We start from the raw sequence: 19,885 nt of genomic DNA on the forward strand, positions 1-19,885 counted from the left end.
CAACACTGATCTGGGGCACCATGCAAAATCTCACCTCGTGGGGTAGCCTTGATCATGAGGAAGATGAAAGATCAGCCTAAAACTACACGGGGGGGGGACTTGCTAATGATCTCAAGGCAGCTTGGACACAGTCACCAAGAAAACCATTAGTAACACATTACGCCATAAAGGTTTAAAATTCTGCAGTGCCCGCAAGGTCCCCCTGTTCAAGAAGGCACATGTGTAGACCCGTCTGAAGTTTGACAATGAACACCTGGATGATTCTGTGAGTGATTGGGAGAAGGTGCTGTGGTCAGATGAGACAAAAATTGAGCTCTCTGGCATTAACGCAACTCGCCGTGTTTGGAGGAAGAGAAATGCTGCCTATGACCCAAAGAACATCGTCCCCATTGTCAGGCATAGAGGTGGAAATATTATATTTTGGGGATGTTTCTCTGCAAGGGCAAAGGACAACTTCACCCCATCAATGGGAGAATGGGTGTTGCCATGTACCGTAAAATCCTGAGTGACAACCTCCTTCCCTCCACTAGGACATTTAGTCCATGAGCCGGGCCAGATATCGGTACTACCCGGAGTGACTAATTCTCTTTGGTGTTTTTAGGTAGATGCATGTCTGTAGTTTATGTTTTGATATGATAGCCCTTGCACATCAGTAGCTTAACCCCTTCAGGCCTATTTGTACCCAAATGCCTAGGCCATTTTTTGTAAATCTGACCTGTCACTTCATGCGGTAATAACTTTGGGACGCTATCACCTACCCACGCCATTCTGAGATTGTTTTCTCGTGACATATTGTACTTCATGGTAGTGCTAATTGTGAGTCAATAGATTTTACCTTTCTGCATAAAAAATTACAAAATACACGAAAATTTGGGAAAAATTCGCTATTTTTGAACTTTGAAATTCTCTACTTTTTACAAAAATGCTGATACCCCCCATAACAGTTATTAGTTTACATTCTCCACATGTCTACTTCACATTGGCATCATTTTGGAAATGAAATTTTATATTTTTCGGATGTGATAAGGCTCATAGTTTTATATGCAATTTTTAAAGTTTACGACTAAATTTCCAAAACCCATTTTTCCAAGGACCAAGTCAGTTCGGACGTCACTTTATGGGTCTTGTATAACAGAACCCACCCATACATTACCCCATTTTGCAAACTACACCCCTCAAGGTGTCCAAAACGGATTTTCAAAACTTTGTTAACCCCTTAGGTGTTGCACAGGAATTCAAGCAAAATGACAGTGAAATATCAAAATTTCAATTTTTTGGCAGATATTCCATTGTAATCCAATTTTACCTGCAACCCAGCAAGGGTTAACAGCAAACCCAAACCCAAAATTGGTTACCCCAATTCCGCAGTTTATAGAAACACCCCACATGTACACGTAAACTAAATTATGGGCGCGCAAGAGGGCTCAGCACAGAAGGAGAGCTAGGCTGTTTTTGGCATAATAGATTACACTGGAAGAAATCCAGTGGGCCATGTCGTATTGGAGAGACCCTGAGGTACCCCCAGAGTGGAAACCCCCAAAAGGTTACCGCATTTTGGAAACTATACCCCCTAAGGAATGTTTTAGGGGGTATAGTAACCACTTTGACCCAACAAGCGCTCCATTGGAGTTTCATGCACTTGGTTGAGGAAATTGAAAAGTACGTTTTTTACCGAAAAATGTCGATTTAGGCCCACATTTTTCATTTTGAAAAGGGGGACCAGGAAAAAGTACACCCCACTTTTTATTCCCCATTGTCTCCCGAACACGGCAATACCACAAGTGTTGTCTAAAACCACAGTATTGGCGCACGGCAGGCTTCGTAAGCGAAGCTGCGGCAAAATTCACTGTAAGAAATCTATGGGGCCATGTCACATTTGGAGACACACTGAGGTCCCGCACAGTGGAAACCAGGGCTGTGGAGTCGGTAAGCCAAACCTGCGACTCCGACTCCTCAATTTGCCTTACACCGACTCCGACTCCAACTCCGACTCCACGACTCCAACTTCGACTCACACACATATTGCTTATATTTAAGTGAAAAATTTATTATAGTACAATGTGAACCTCAGACATTTAATCATTTTTATGATCCAATAATCAAGATATTTAGATAGAACAGAATATATATTGGTGTACTACCCGGTTTTCATTCTTTTTGGTACAGATACGATATGGATAGACAGATATGGATAAATGGATAGATAGAGCAGATTTCTAATCTGCTTTTGCTATTGAAAACATCTATGTGCTCAAAAACCTTTCAGGTGATGCGGTTTTTTTAAAAAGATGATCAGCTTTTGCAGCTGAAAAACGTATCCTCAAAAAACACAGGAAAAACGCTGTGTGTGAATGTAGCCTTAGATCAGGAATAGAACAGCCATTTATAGGACATTTCATAACTTTCCCAAACTCCTATGAAAAAATATTCAGCACATCCTGCATTGAATTACTGTACCCAATTTTATACCGACTCCAACTCCGACTCCACCAAAATGAGCACCGACTCCGACTCCACAGCCCTGGTGGAAACCCCAAAAAAGCCCCATTTTTGAAACTACACCCCCTAAGGAATGTTTTAGGAGGTACAGTAACCACTTTGCACCGGGAATCGGCTCCCGACCCGCGGCGATCGCCCGGCATATGATCCGGGTACGATTCGCCGTACCGCTACGGCGGCCGGCGTGAAGGTAATGGTATTTTTCACCTTTTGAATAGATCCTACCTATATTTCCAAAAAATAATGATTAAAGGTCGATTTAGGGGAAATGCCAAAATGTCAATACAATGCATGTAGTATTTGTAACAAAATTTAATCCAAGTTATGTAAATACACACTGAACATGTCATGGGCTTGTCCATACTAATGTGTGGGTGTGTGTGTGTGTGTAGGTGTGTGTGTGTATATATATATATATATATATATATATATATATATTTATTTATTGTGTGTGTATGTATAATTATATAACGTTACTCCATAATATCTTCAACATCAGACTCTGAATCTGACTGTTGTTCTACTGGCTCGTCTTCAATACCCTTGTTCTGGCATGTCTGTAACCTGCACATGTCCGTGCACTTCAGGCCATTGCTGAGGCAAGTACATTGAGGAAGTTCGCATGACTGCACACACTTGCAGGACAGTAGCTGGATAATAGCTTCTGGTGCTGGTGCCGCTCGCATCCACTTGACAACAAGCTTTCCATCATTATCTATCATCCAACCGCAGTCTGTTGGGTTTGCAACAAATGGCTGGCTCTGCAGACTTCTCCTCCAGATCGCAGCCTGGTAGTTTGCACGCAGTGCATGCATGAAAAGGCAGTCTTGGCAAGGAGGGAGTTGACTTGACTCTACCACTCCACGTCTGGCACAGAACAGCTGATACCGGAGCCTGTTTACCTCAGTTGTTTGGGTAGTTGGCAGGTACATGTGGCAGGTGATTTCCTGTAACTTCTCAAAGAGTTCGGGAGACACTTCCCATGAACGACCAACTTCCTGAAAGGCATCCTGGTATGTCTTGTTCATCTTCAACTGCTTGAGTGTCGTCATCTTCCCACGGCCAGCGAATGCACTGACTGTGTCACAGCCTGTAAATGCATGCATACCAATCAATGAATCACACACGCTGCCTCCCAATGTTCTGCTCAGAGTGGTGATATCTAGGAATCTTGTCCGGTTCTGTGTACCGCATTTCTGGAACAGGTGGGATGGGATTTTGTGGCACATGCCCAGACACAGGACCATGACATCAGTATCCTCTGAAGTGATGATGACAGACTTGTAACCAGATTCTGCTGCATGAAGAGCATGGAGAAGGAGGCGTGTGTCTGCTTCTTCTTGACTTGTCTTAAGGTCAGCAGCCTCTTCCCACTGTTCTTTGTTGATCTTAAAGCAGAGCTGCTCACATGTGACATACATCTCCTTCTCCTCAAGCTTCTCCCTGTGGTGTTTCGCCTTCCATTCTTCTACCAGAAACTTTATGAGACTTGCCTTGTTGGAGGAATTACTTAGTAGCTTTCTCCACTGCTGGATGTTGTGCCCAAGTTGAATGTTCTTGAAATGGATACATGTGCCTTCATATCTGTTGACTCTTTCTGTATCTTTGATGGATGTCTCCTTGTAGACGTCAAAGACAATATCAATGCACTTGCTCTTAGCACCCTCATGGATAGCGCGACTCATTGCTGTGCCTGCTAGCTGGGCAAATGTTGCATCGTTTCCCTTCAGTTTCTGAACCAGGCTCATCCCATCAATGATGGTTGCAGAGGGCTCAGGGATCACCTCTGCAGGAGGAGCATTCCTCTCCAACTCCCTTGCTAGGGCAGCCTTGTTGGTCTTGCGGATAGACCCATCACCGTTGGCAAGTGCCCATGGCAATGGCCCGAGGGGATGAGTCAAGACATCACTCATTTGTAGCTTTCTGTTCTCAGCTACAAGTATCATCTGGCCAAATAGGTTCCTGTCAGCCTTCAAAATTATCTCCTTGCCAAGGCCTTGTCTGTGTGTTTTCATTCTGATGTTAGAGAACGTTTTAAGATTGTTCTTCGTCATCTTGTCATGAAACAGTGTAGTTGGCGTATCGGTACCCAAACGCTCATCCTTGAATGTGTGATATGCATCCTCTCCTATACTGTATGCCCCTAGAAGGTCTTTGGCTACATCTGGTGGCGCTGCAGTCGCTGTTGATAAACTGATAAGTTCACCATTATGCTCTTTGTTGAAGGGGTTCAACCAACCAGTCTCCAGCAGTTCAACAAAAGATCGGACATCGGCTTCATCTCTTCTAATCCTGGACACCTGTAGGTCTGAATGACTGAAGTCAGTATATTGTTGGCCTACTAGGGCCCTCAGCTGCCTCAAGTACATGCTGCGGTACTCCGATGTCAGGTAGAATCTGGCGACGGCTCCAACTTTGAGGCTGAAGCATTTTGTGCCCCCTGGTGTTTGGGTGTCTTTGTTGATTGTTTCTTCGATGGTCTGGTCCACAGGAATCCGTCCAAAAGGATTCTTGCTACCGATCTGGACCGAAAAGCCACCTTTCATGAAGTATTCATGGACCTCTGGGTGGTCTATGGGCAGCCGAGACATCGTAGCGTAGTAATAGGTTAGGTATCGGGCATAGTTGACCTTGTCATAGGCAAAACACCACGGTATCATCTGTCGGATTGCTCCTAGGTGAAGCATCCAGTTGCCTTCTCTTGAAGCTCGAACCAGGGCCAGCATGGTCTCGACATCCAGAATGCTGAGAGTTGTTAATTTCTGAAGGTCTCAAGATAAACTTGAAAGAGCTTCAGGGTAAGTGTGCAAGATTCATTATCCAAGAACTTTTCGAAGGATCCCTGCGACACACTGATGCGAAAGTTTGTGATGTTCTTCAGTGTTTCATCCAGATGGTGAAGGTCCCTTGCATGATTTTCTTCTAGCCATGGAAGGAAGTTTTTCCATGCAAGCCTCATAAGTGCTTCATAGACCAGCTTGTGTAGTCTCACTGCTCTGTTGTACCTCCGGCCGTCCATCACTCCAGACACTGATCCTTCAGCGATGACACCGGATTCAACACACAGATCTCTAAGGCCTGCATCCTGAAATCTCTTACCTATGATGGAGAGGAGATTACTGATTGTGTGGAAGACACCCATTCTAATTATAATGTTCTTGAACTTCTCCTGTTTCCAGATAACCTCGGCAGCTTTGGCATAGAGTGCTTGATCAAACACGCACACAATTCTGTTAAGCTTCAGGGTCTGCATGATGGCATGTGTTTGCTCCAAGACTTCATTCACAGCGGACATGGCTGTTGCAGGAGCATTGATAGTGGGCAGGTAGCTTACAGTGTCCTGGGCCACTACAATGTCGCTGCGGATTTGGATGTTGAACCCAGTCCAACTGCTAATGGTCTGATCCTCATGGTCTGACATTCTAGCCAGAAGCCAGATATGGTTCTTGGTTTTTGAATCCTGGACCTCCTCGGTAGTGTTAACATTCGCAGTCTGAATCCTGGGTGGCCCTCCCCCCCCGCCCAACATTGTATATTGGTAGCATTAATTCTGTCGGAATTATGCTTCTTTTCTTCGACTTGGTTACATCTGGCAGGACTTTTGTCACAGAGCATGCAACATTGGACTGAACAGCGATGCCATTGACTCTATGAGATGTACCTGCTCCACTTAGTGTCTCCTCAAGTCTGTCAATGTTATCCCAGGCCAAGGTTGTGAACACACCAGGGTAGATATTTGCTGGCATTGGGATGTCATCCGTTGAACATTCCAACTTCTGGATACAAAGGGCTGTATCGATCTCCTCAGCCGTTGAATATGACACACAGTGGCCAAGACGATTCAGAGTTCGAACCAGTTCTGTATTGCCGGTCAAAGACTTAATTGCAAAGGACAGCAGTACGTGCTTGGGTGGCTTTGTCTTTCCATTGGTAACAGCAAAAACCAAGTCACTGCCGAAGGATGTGGCAAGACGTTGAGCTCTTTCAGAGGGAGTTTGGCACTCACAATCTCCTGTAAGCAGGAATTGAGTGACTAATGCAGGAACGACATTCTGATCTGTATCGGGAAGCCGTGGCTGACTCACATCTTGCTTCTTGATCTCATTCCTCAGCTGCATTGCTGCTTTGGTTACGACATCTCCAGAGTTAGCGGCTCTTGCTTCTTGCAGATCTTTTGTCATGCTGTGTGCTTGCCGGGCAAGGTCGTCCATTGATAGGCTATATGGATAGACTAGAAGCTTACCTTTCTCATCGGAGAGAAAGCGGAGTGATTCACCAAACTCTGTTTCAAGTTTTCGGCGAACATGTTTCTTTGTCGATAGTTTCAGTTTGATGATACCACGGGACATCATGCATCTCTGAAGCCTAGATGTGAGGTTTATCATAGGCAGTACTTCTGGGTTTGGGAACAATTCAGTCCTTATATACAAGAAGAGTTCCTCAAGGGCTTCTCTCTCTGCCTCTCCGTAGCGTACTTCCTTGCTTTCTTCCTGATTTTCTGCTGCACCAGACCTACAGGCCACTTGGGAATCATCTTTTGTGAATAGTTTGTAGCACGACTTGTGGTAGTGCCCCTCTGAAGCAACAAGGTCTCTACTAAGTAAACCAAGGATTCTCTGTGTGCCTTTCCTTATCGCTGCTCTACGGATCGTCTCATCTGCTCGTAGCTCAACACACTGGACGATTGGCTCCCTTGTTCTTTCTCCTTTGAGATACTTGCTTGACTTCTCGCAGAACATACATACTTTGGCATACACCCTGCTATCACTGGGGGTACCCCTCGGTAGCCTCCTCCTGGGGATTTCGCTTGCTGTTTCGACATTGACACCCTTGGCAAGGATAGAATCCAGTGACTTCTTCATTGTAAAGAGACTACGACATTTACGGTGATATTGTATGTGTGGTATTTCTCGTTCTTCAAGGCCCTTAGCTGCTTCCAGGACGGATTCATGCTGTCTGATCTCTGCAGCCCTAAGCAATGTTTTCCAGGAGTCCAAATCCTGTAGGGATGCCAGATCATCACTGTCATCATTAGAGCAGTGTATGATACAGTCGATCCGTGATTTCTTCCTCGCTGGTACTTCCATCATGCCATTAGATATGTCAGTAAATACCTGCAAACACAAAGAAAAACATTAAAACCCTTGGCACCGAGCGCCGTACGAGTACTGCTCTCTCGTCCTGGACCAAAGGACAAGAGCAGTACTAGTACGGCACAACCCCTTTAGCGTCCCCGCCGCTAATCGGGGGTAGATGGTCGCACTTACCGGCAGCAGAGCTTGTCCCCTCGCCGTGTGTGGCCATCGCGCCGACCCCCTGCAGCTAGAATCACTGTGATTCGCTGGGCTATATAGCCCAGCCAATCGCAGCATGCCTTGTAAAACATGGCGTGATTCGCTGCAGGGGTTCGTGCCTGTGGAGCGATTGGTGCATTTACCAGTCACTCCACAGGCCAGGGGGAGGATGTCAGTGTCTGATCTCCTCCCCCTGTGCTGCGATTGGCTAGAACATCGTTCTAGCCATAGCAGCGATGTAGCAGGGCCGACACAGTGTCGCCTCTGCCTGTATGAGATCCTGTCAGCACAGGGTCTCATACAGGGACGATCGCTGCACTGTGCAGGCTGGACGGACCTGCCTGCACTCGCTGGAACTTGTGGTACCACAAGTCCCAGCAAGTCTGGGCAGGCAGGCAAAAAGTGTAAAAGAAAGTTAAAAAAAACAAAAACACTACACTACACATCCCCCCTCCCCCTCCCATATGCGCCAATACTGTGGTTTTAGACAACACTTGTGGTATTGCCGTGTTCGGGAGACAATGGGGAATAAAAAGTGGGGTGTACTTTTTCCTGGTCCCCCTTTTCAAAATGAAAAATGTGGGCCTAAAGCGACATTTTTCGGTAAAAAACGTACTTTTCAATTTCCTCAACCAAGTGCATGAAACTCCAATGGAGCGCTTGTTGGGTCAAAGTGGTTACTATACCCCCTAAAACATTCCTTAGGGGGTGTAGTTTCCAAAATGCGGTAACCTTTTGGGGGTTTCCACTCTGGGGGTACCTCAGGGTCTCTCCAATACGACATGGCCCACTGGATTTCTTCCAGTGTAATCTATTATCCCAAAAACCGCCTAGCTCTCCTTCTGTGCTGAGCCCTCTTGCGCGCCCATAATTTAGTTTACGTGTACATGTGGAGTGTTTCTATAAACTGCGGAATTGGGGTAACCAATTTTGGGTTTGGGTTTGCTGTTAACCCTTGCTGGGTTGCAGGTAAAATTGGATTACAATGGAATATCTGCCAAAAAATTGAAATTTTGATATTTCACTGTCATTTTGCTTGAATTCCTGTGCAACACCTAAGGGTTAACAAAGTTTTGAAAATCCGTTTTGGACACCTTGAGGGGTGTAGTTTGCAAAATGGGGTAATGTATGGGTGGGTTCTGTTATACAAGACCCATAAAGTGACGTCCAAACTGACTTGGTCCTTGGAAAAATGGGTTTTGGAAATTTAGTCGTAAACTTTAAAAATTGCGTATAAAACTATGAGCCTTATCACATCCGAAAAATATAAAATTTCATTTCCAAAATGATGCCAATGTGAAGTAGACATGTGGAGAATGTAAACTAATAACTGTTATGGGGGGTATCAGCATTTTTGTAAAAAGTAGAGAATTTCAAAGTTCAAAAATAGCGAATTTTTCCCAAATTTTCGTGTATTTTGTAATTTTTTATGCAGAAAGGTAAAATCTATTGACTCACAATTAGCACTACCATGAAGTACAATATGTCACGAGAAAACAATCTCAGAATGGCGTGGGTAGGTGATAGCGTTCCAAAGTTATTACCGCATGAAGTGACAGGTCAGATTTACAAAAAATGGCCTAGGCATTTGGGTACAAATAGGCCTGAAGGGGTTAAGCTACTGATGTGCAAGGGCTATCATATCAAAACATAAACTACAGACATGCATCTACCTAAAAACACCAAAGAGAATTAGTCACTCCGGGTGGTACCGATATCGTCAAAATTGGCTCTTGGCTCATGGACTAATTAACTTCTTCAACCTGAAGCCTGTTTTCACCTTCCTGACCGGGCCAATTTTTACAATTCTGACCACTGTCACTTTATGAGGTCATAACTTTGAAACGCTTCAACGGATCCAGTTGATTCTCGTGACATATTGTACTTCACGTTATCATGTCATGGTTATCATGACTAAGGGTGCTTGGACACCAGAAACACGTTGATAATGCAATATCTCGCACTATCTATGCTGATATTTTTATCCTCTATTTGTAAATATCTCAGTGAATTAAGAATCCATTTTTTTCATTTTATCGTGGAGCTGGACTGCTTTTCTCGTTGGAACTATTTCACGCCATGACACGGCGTCTCCGTGCTCCGATCCTCAAGATGTCTTCACCGGTGAGCTGGAATTTGTTTTATGTCCGTTTGCGGGGACGCAGTTCCTGCACAGCAGTACTAGTACGACGCATGTCGGGACGGGGCTAAAAATGGGTCGAGGCTGGCTCTTGCAGCAAGACAATATATCCAAAACATACAGCCAAAGCAACAAAGGAGTGGCTCAAAAAGAAGCACATTAAGGTCATGGAGTGGCCTAGAAAGTCTCCAGACCGTAATCCCATAGAAAACTTATGGAGGAAGTTGAAGCTCCGAATTGCCAAGCGACAGCCTCAAAATCTTAATGATTTAGTGATGATCTGCAAAGAGGAGTGGACCAAAATTCCTCCTGACAAGTGTGTAAACCTCATCATCAACTACAAAAAACATCTGACTGCTGTGCTTGCCAAGAAGGGTTTTGCCACCAAGTATTAAGTCTTGTTTGCCAGAGGGATCAAATACTTATTTCTCACGGTAAAATGCAAATAAATTTATATAATTTATACAATGTGATGTTCTGGATTTTATTTTTGATATTCTATCTCTCAATGTTAAAATTAACCTACCCTTACAATTATAGACTGTTCATGTCTTTGTCAGAGAGCAAACTTACAATATCAGCAAGGGATCAAATAATTATTTCCTTCACTGTACTTAAGTCAGTATCATAACTTATTTGATTATCTTCTCTAAGACTGCCACTTTATATAGACCAATAATTAGGGGTCTTTCTCTGTATATATCATGAGTCGTTTATCAATTATTTGGGATATATCTGTAATTATCAGTACAAATTCTGTGTTTTACTAAATTACTGCACGTGGAAAAGAAATATCCTGCCATTTGTAGCATATATGGGTCTACAATCTGAAATGAATAACATACAGTGGGCAAAATAAGCATTTTAAACACTGCCGATTTTGCAAGTTTTCCCATCTACAAAAAATGGAGAGGTATGTCATTTTTATTGTAGGTACACTTCAATTGTGAGAGACAGAATCTAAAAATAAAAAACAGAAAATCACATTGTATGATTGTTTACATAATTAATTTGCTTTTTATTGCATTAAATAAGTACTTGATGCTACAGAAAAAAAGAACTTAATATTTGGTACAGAAATCTTTGTTTGCAATTACAGAGGTCACACATTTCCTGTAGTTCTTGACTAAGTTTGCACACAATGCAGCAGGGATTTTGGCCCACTCCTGCATACAGATCTTCTCCACGTCTTTCAGGTTTTGAGGCGGTTGCTGAGCAACCCTGAGTTTCCCTCCCTCCCTCCAAAGATTTTCTATGGGGGTTAGATATGGAGACTGGCTAGGCCACTCCAATACCTTGAAATGCTTCTTACAGAGCAAGTTGACCTGGCTGTGTGCTTTGGGTAACTGTCATGCTGGAAAACCCAGCTACCACCCATGTTCAATGTTCTTCCTGAGGGAAGGAGGTTTTTGGAAAAAATCTCACGATACATGAACCCATCCATCCTCTGTTCAATATATCGTGCAGTCGTCCTGTCCCCTTTGCAGAAATGTACACCCAAAATATGGGTTTTCCCCAACCATGCTTCATGGTTGGAAAGGTGGTCTTGAGGTTGATACCAAAAATTTCTACTTTGGTCTCAAATGACCACATGACCTTCTCCCATGCCTCCACTGGATTATCCAGATGGTCATTCGCGAACTTGAAACGGTCCTGGACATGTGCTAACATGAGCAGAATGGACCTTGCGTGGCCTTCAGGATTTTAATCCATGGCGGCATAGTGTGTTACTAACGGTAATGTTTGAGACACTGGTCCCTACTCTCTTCAGGTCATTGTCCAGGCTCTCCCATGTATTTTTGGGCCGATTCCTGACCGCTATCAATCACCCTTACTCCACGTAGTAAGATGTTGCACTGAGCCTCAGACCGAGAAAGATTGACAGTCATCTTGCGCTTCCTCCATTTTCTAATAATTGTGCCAACATTTGTTGCCTTCTCTCCAAGCTCCTTGCCTATTATCCTGTAGCCCATCCCAGCCTATTGCAGGTCTACAATTTTTGTCCCTGGTATCATTAGACAGCGCTTTGGTCTTGACCATGGTGGAGAGCTTGGAGCCTGATTGATTGTGTGGACAGATGTCTTTCATAGAGGTAGCGAGTTCAAAGAGGTGCAATTAAAACAGGTACCGTATATACTCGTTTATAAGCCGAGATTTTCAGCCCATTTTGTTGGGCTGAAAGTCCCCCTCTCGACTTATACACGGGTCATATACCTGGGGGTCGGCGGGGGAGGGGGTGTCAGAGATCATACTTACCTGTCCTGCCGCGGTCTCTGCAGCCTTGCTTCTCCACTGTCTCTCCCTTCCTGTCTTCAGCGGTCACGTGGTACAGCTCATTACCACTCATGAATATGCGCATATTCATGAGTGTAATGAGCGGTACCACATGACCGCTGAAGACAGGAAGGGAGACAATGGAGAAGCGAGGCTGCAGAGACCACGGCAGGATGGGTGAGTATAGCGATATTCACCTGTCCCTCGGTCCATCGCTGCTCACCGCTGTCTCTGCTGCATCCTGTGTCAGTGACGTTTAGGCAGCAGGGGGCACGGTGACGTGGTTAGAGCGCGCCGCCCCTCTGCTGGCTGAACAGTCACTGAAACAAGAAGCGGCAGACAGCGGCGATGGACCCAGGAGAGGTGAGTATGGCATTTTTTGCAGCATATGGGGGCATATTCTATGGAGCAGCATATGGGGGGCAAAAACTATGGAGCTGCATATGGGGGCATAATCTATGGAGCTGCATATGGGGGCATAATCTATGGAGATGCATATGGGGGAATAATCTATGGAGCTGCATAAACTATGGAGAAGCATATGGGGGCATAATCTATGGAGCAGCATATGAGGGCATAATCTATGGAGCTGCATATGGGGGCATAATCTATGGAGCAACATGGGGGCATAAACTATGGAGAAGCATATGGGGGCATAATCTATGGAGCAGCATATGGGGGCATAATCTATGGAGCAACATGGGGGCATAATCTATGGAGCCGCATATGGGGGCATAATATATGGAGCAGCATATGGGGGCATATTCTATGGAGCAGCATATGGAGGCATAAACTATGGAGCAGCATATGGGGGCATAGTCTATGGATTCCACCCTCGGCTTATACATGAGTCAATAAGTTTTCCCAGTTTTTTGTGGCAAAATTAAGGGGGTTGGCTTATACACGGGTCGGCTTATACATGAGTATATGCGGTAATTAGTGCAGAGTAGGAGGGCTTCTGTGAGAAACAGAATTCTTGCTGGTTGATAAGTGATCAAGTACTTATTTAATGCAATAAAATGCAAGTTAATTATTTAAAAATAGATCCTACAATGTGATTTTATGCTTTTTAATTTAAGATTCTGTCTCTCACAGTTGAAGTACAACTACGATAAAAATTACAGACCTCTCCATGCTTTGTAGGTGGGAAAACTTACAACATTGGCAGTGCATACAGTTCTCATTTTTCCCACTATATCTGTGTGTGCATGTAAGTAGCCTTTAAAGAGAACTTGTCAGCAGGGTTATGCATAGTAACCTACACACAGTGTCAGGTCGGCGCCATTATACTGAATAAAATGATACCTTGGGTTGATGAAATCCACCTTTTGGCTGTTTCTTAATCTTTATTTTCAGTTTTGTGTTAATGATATGCTCGTGTCCGGTTCATGTATGTTGTGCTCTGATTAGGTATTCATAATGCAGACTGCTGACAGGTCACTGATCCCCTCACTGATCTGCCCCCTAGTTTACATAATGAATACCATCACATACTGACAGGTCTCTGAAATAAATTTTCAAAAGGGATTAAGTACACAGTAGCCATGCGAATATGCTGCAGCACTGGTACCACAACCAGCACCTGCCTGCAGAAGTGTTTTCTTTTTTTTATTCAGTATGTTAGGTGTTATGATTGAGTCACCGTAGGAGGCAAAAACAGAAATGCTAGCTAAGTCCTGAAAACCAGAGAAGTTGGCAACTATCAGATTGCAGACCCCTGAACCTATCAACACAACTAGCAGTAGCCGTGGGGGGTTCCTACGATGACCTAGACCCCTCGATCACAGCCGGAGAGATACATAGGCCTAAAGAAGGAAAGGGGAAATCTAACTGCCCCAGAGCAGACCCCAAAGCAATAGGCAGCCCCCCACATATAATGACGGTGAAGCAAGATGAAAACACTTACACAGACAGAAAGACAGGCTGAGCAAAGACGGGGCCCAAAAACTACCTAGATAGGAACGGATAGGAAGGCTGCTGTCTGCAATCTGCCAAAACCCTATCAGAGACAAAAGCCAACAAGCTGATATAAAAATGGCCCTGAAGCAACTAAGCTTCAAAAACTAAATCAGCACTCAGGTACTTTCAGAAGACAGAGCTCACGGAACTCTGCACACTACAGCAGGGAGTGGCAGAATCCAAAAAGCAAGAAAAACAAAAACAAATCTTAGATGCAAAAGGCAAAACAGAAAACTTAGCTTTAGGAGAGCAGGAATCAGACTGGTGTCCAAGAGTCCACAGAGAAATCACCCGCAGGGCAGAAAGGGCGTAGGCTGCCTTAAATCCAGTCAGTGACTCCACTCAGCCAATCGTCTTCATTAGTCCCAGGTGCCTGATAATCAGGCTCACTACCTTCCTTCACTAGAATAGGGAGTTCACCAGGCCTCAGTGACGGAGGGGAAAATGAACTCACAACAGTTAGGTATTCATTATGTAAACTAGGAGGCAGGTCAGTGAGGGGATCAGTGACCTGTCAGCAGTCTGCATAATGAATATCTAATCAGAGCACCATAAACACCAACCCCGCTTTAGGGCACGAGCATATCATTAACACAAAACTGAAAATAAAGTTTAAAGAACAATCATAAGACAGATTTCATCAGCCGAGATATCATTGTATTCAGTATAACAGCGCCGACCTGACATTGTGCGTAGGTTACTATGCATAATCCTGCTGACAGGTTCCCTTTAATATCTACATTGAGACAACACAATAAACCTTTAGGCTATGTGCCCACAGTCATCTTCTGGGCTATAGGAAATAGCCAAAAACGCGGACCTAAGCGGAAATTAATCAACATGCTGCGTTTTCTACCGCTAAACGTTTCCTTAGCGGTAAAAAAACGCATCCATTGGCACAAAAAGGCCAATATGCATTAAAATGAATGGGATGCTTTTTTTAAGCGCTTTTGATGCGGTTTGACCCCAAAAAACGCATCAAAAACGCTTAAAAAAACGCAACGTGGGCACACAGCCTTACTGGTAACTCACTGAAGCAAAGCAAGTCAGTTTATTATTACTCTTGAAATCCTTGGATCATAAAACATACACATCGGTATCAGCTATTGTGAATAGATATACTATGGACCTCATACATATATACCTGTTTGGTTTGTCACTCTTATTCATAGACATGCCGCATGATGCCCTGTTCCTTAGAGATGTACTTTAAAGGCCGAGGTCACTCGGCGTCCCTGTTGACTAGTAGCTAGTGATGGGCGAGTAGCATCGTTGCTCGGGTCTCCCCAAGCATGCTCGGGTGATCTCCGAGTATTTTGGCGTGCTTGAAGATTTAGTTTTCGTCATCTCAGCTGCATGATTTGCAACTTATAGATAGGCTGAATACATGTGGGAATTCCCTAACAAACAGGCATTCCATACATGTATTCAAGCTGTCTAGCAGTCGCAAATCATGCAGCTGAGGCGACAGAAACTAAATCTCCAAGCACGCCATCATGCTCGGAGACCACCCGAGCAACAAGTATACTCGCGCATCCCTACTAGTAACCTTTCCTCCACTGCTGACACATGCGCAGATCAGGGATTCGATTTTGCAGGCTCCCTGATATGTCTGAGCAGACTTATGCGCCGGCAACTGAAGGAGGGCGACATGGTAAGCACGCCGTACTGCTCAGGCGCCACCGGGGAGTGAGAGGGGATGACGTATGCAGGGGTAACTTTGCTTACTGCACAAATGCTAGTAAAAGAGCGTGACCGCAAGATTCCTAGTGAGGCTCTGATTAGATGACGTGCTGAGCAGAAACATTTTCCCTTCTCCCAAGTGAACTGCACATGTGCCAGGTACGGGGACATTTTAAGCAAGCTGACAGCCGTTTAATTTTTTTCAGCTGATGGTTCTCATCAGCTGAAGAACAATAAAATAAAAAATGAAACTCAAAAAACAAAGCTGTAATTGCATTTTTTCAACATTTGACTGCACCTGGTATTTTTACCCCAATATTCAGTACATTATATGTGAAATTAAATGGTCTGCAAACAGCTAATTGCACAAAAAAACTAGCCATCATATAGTTATATTGATGACATAATAAAAAGTTATGGATCTTGAAAGAAGGGGAAGGGAAAAAAGGACAAAAATGAAAAATCCCCCCGGTCTTGAAAAGGTTAAAACTATGCAATTATCATTTCAGTAAGGGGGAGGTACAAAGATGGGAAAAAGAACTCGGGACAGAAATAATGTAATGTGAAAAGTTTGACACAAATAAACTAGTTACCTGAGTAGGTTTACCAAACCACTTCCAAAGTTGTCGAGCAGGCAGGAATGCAGCAATTTTAGGCCTATTCTCAACAGAAGGCAATCTTTGCCTTTTGGCTAGTTCCTTGGTAGTAGGTAAATGAATGCCTTCTCTCTTTTTTGGTTTGCATTTACTACCTCTTTGCTGTTCTTGTTTTTGCTGTTTAATCTGCATCATAGGCTTGGATGTGCTGCAATGTTTTACATATCTGGATGGGTGCTTTTGATTATCTGATTGGGCAGAAGCAGCATTTGCAGCATCATCTTCTGAGCAGCTTGAGGAGGCATCATCTGTTAAAGATGAGGAAGAAGATGACGAACAGGAAGAACTGGAACTAGAAGAGGAAGATGTTGAAGATGAAGACTGTGAGGAGGATGAAGAGGATGATGATGATGATGAAGAAGAAGAAGAGGAGGAGGATGAAGAAGAGCTGCTGTTGGTAGAGACTGAGGACTTTGACATTGAGGATCTCGAATTTTTAGAGCTGTGCTGTCCTTTTCGCTTCTGTTTATTTCTCTTAACATCTTCCTCGGACTCTGAGCTGCTGTTACTGGGCTCTAGCTGTCCTTCCTTTTTTTTCCTTCCTTTTTTTTCATCAGATATGATTTTGGAGCCATCTCCTGTGAGTTTAATCCCCTTGGAAACATAACATTTTTCTCTAGTCTGAGACTTTAATCCAGAATGTTTCTCTTTCTGCTTGTTGGAACCTACATTAGAGTAAATTCCATCAGTCACTTTTTTGCGAACATTTCTTACTACATTGTTAGAATGTTCAAGTCTCAGCATAGCCTCTTTAGTTTTCTTAGTCTTTGGGGACATAACTCCTTCATGGTCTAATTTTATTAACAGCTGCCCATCATTATTGCTTTCCATAGTGGTAGACGCCTTTTTTCTTTCTTGTTTCCGTCTCCTTTTTGAATTTATTTTCCCTTTTAAGATTGTTTGATTGATTCCATTTCCACCTGGTTCACAGTACAGATCCTCACAGTCTACATTACTGAAAGTAGCATTAGGATTAAAGTTTTTTGCAATTTTCATTTTTTGGTGCTGCTTTTTATCATTCGCTGACGTAGATGTCTCCAAATTAATTTGTATACTTTCTTGATCTATTTTTGCATTTGCATATGTCACATTTACTTTGTCTTCATTTATTGCCTTATTTGTCTCTAAGGTGTCATCACTTGAATTTTCTTTGATGGATACTTCTGGAAAAAAAAAATTTTGCTATGTGTGTACAAATTTATTTTTAGGTTTTATTCTATTATACACACACAAGCTTGTGTTACCATAAAGCATAAAAATGTATACATTAAACATAGCAATAAACATAGCTTAAAGGGGTTTTCCCACAAACAAAGTTCATAATAATTATTTCCACAATTAAATGCATTTACATAAAATGTTCCTGTGCTGAGATAATCTTATAAATGTGCCCGTACTGTGTACTGTGTAATGGCTGTGTCTGACCGAGCAGGAACATGGTCTGATCATACCACAGCTCCTGGAGAGGAAGCAACAGAGAGTACAGACATCACAGCTGACTCTGTTTTTGAGATAAAACATTTCCCTGCCTGTTTTTAAACAATATTTTACCTCAAATAAAGAATCATCTGTGATTCCATGCTGTAATGTCTGTATACTGTTTTGCTTCCTCCCCTACCTCAGTGCCGGAAAAAAAATATAAACACATCTAATTGTGGAAATTATTATTCCAAGATCTATTAATTCAAATGAACTTTAAGGGAGTTTTTACATATTTATTTTTAAATTCCAATGCGAACAGCACAGGCTGCTGGGCCCAGAGATTGGCTGCAGCGGTCTCTGTTCTGTAGTAATTATGTCTCCACTGCAGTCTATTAAGCATTCCGGAACTGGCTCTGAAGGGGCATTTATGAAAAAGGGGGATGTAAGTAATGCAAAATTATTTTTAATAGCCGATTAAAATATTCAAAATTCTATAAAACCGTTGTATCGTACTTCTTCAGAACCACACCGTTGCCTCGCCTCAAGTCTTGCCTGCAGCGGCGTGCTTCTAAAGATTGAGAGTTGACACCAGCGGTATGGTGAAATCACTGGTCTGTGCTGTGTGCTCTCCTTTGCTGCAAGGAGAGGCAGCTCTGACTTTGCAGCATGGGAGAAGTGCAGGGACACTGACGCAGTTGCAGGGTCTAAAGCATTGACCATGCAGTTGCATTGCTCTTTTCCAAGGAAACTGGCCACCTATGATACACCTCTCTCAGTTTTTGAGAATGGAGAGAACTATTAATAAGGGGTAAATTGCAAAGTTGCTTGTTTTTGCAAACACTTTGCAACTGTATCCATTTAATAACATGAGACAACCTATTTAAAGTTAATACTAGAAATTAATGGAATTTACCTAAAATTTGCTTGATGCTTGGTTTACGCCCCCTAGGTTTTCGATTTACTAGAATATCTTCAGAAACAATTTTACTGTCTTCCTTTACATAATTTTTTTCCTTGCTCGGCTTACGAATTTTTCTTTTTGCACTAGGTACCAAGAGAGCTGGTGATGGTTCTGCACCTGAAAAAAAAGACAAACAAACGGTATAATTTTGTAATATTTACACCAGTCACCCATACCATTAAAACCACATGACCTCATGTTGCTAAAGCAGCTCTGATCCATCCTGGCATAGAGTTCACAAAATATGTGAAGGTGTCCTGTTGTATCTGACACCAAGACATCGGTAGCAGATCCTTTATGTTACTTGTTTTTCTAATAAAACCGAAAGATGATTGATCAGCTTGCAATATGGTGAATTTTGAAGCAAAGCAGGTCCTTTACTGATCTGCCCTCTATTTTACATACAGCATATAATAGTGCTGGCTTTGAAAAAAAAAAAATTTACTTCAGCAAAATGGCGCCGGAGCGTAAGCAGTAGCATCAATTGCCGCCAATGGCGCAATTTTGTTGCAGGGAAAAAAAATTTGGCTGTAGCTGTGCTTGAGCAGTAGCCATTTTGCTGAAGTTAAATTTTGTTTTTGAATGCCAACACTAGTATATGCAGCATGTAAAAGAGAGGGCAGGTTAGTGAAGGATCAGTGACCTTCCATAGGCTCATACAGATGAATATGTAAGCAGAGCAACACATAAAGCCCCGCCCACAAGCCGTCCCCGAGCACGAGAATCTTATTAACTGAAAACTACAAATACAGATTAAACAACCACAAGACGGATTTAATCAATCCAGGTATAATTTTAATCAGTATAACAGCACCAACCTTACAGTGTCTGTAATTTACTTAGCAAAATCCTGCTGACAGGTTCAGTTTAACCCCTTAACGACCACCGATACGCCTTTTAATGGCGGTTGTTAAGGGTACTTAAACCACAGCGTCATTAATTAACCCCTTTCTGCCAAATGACGTACTATACCGTCCATGTGCCCTGGGACTTAATT

The 19,885-nt window shown here is 43.2% G+C and overlaps 1 protein-coding gene across 8 annotated transcripts in view; it reads right to left on the reverse strand.

Moving 5' to 3' along the window:
* The window catches only part of TNRC18 (trinucleotide repeat containing 18), a 753,175-nt gene that overhangs the window by 59,713 nt on the left and 673,577 nt on the right, over window positions 1–19,885 (reverse strand). For 7 of the 8 annotated variants that reach the window (XM_073558135.1, XM_073558139.1, XM_073558141.1 and 4 more), the window contains 2 exons: window positions 18,841–19,005; window positions 16,443–17,668 (listed from right to left, as the gene is read on the reverse strand). In XM_073558135.1, coding sequence (XP_073414236.1) covers window positions 16,443–17,668; window positions 18,841–19,005 — 1,391 coding nt within the window. The remainder of the gene's footprint in view (window positions 1–16,442; window positions 17,669–18,840; window positions 19,006–19,885) is intronic. The other variant, XM_073558136.1, reaches the window with a different exon arrangement.

Source organism: Dendrobates tinctorius, unplaced genomic scaffold (assembly GCF_039654945.1).
Source record: "Dendrobates tinctorius isolate UK_male_01 unplaced genomic scaffold, ASM3965494v1 ptg000254l, whole genome shotgun sequence".
Lineage (NCBI taxonomy): Eukaryota > Metazoa > Chordata > Amphibia > Anura > Dendrobatidae > Dendrobates > Dendrobates tinctorius.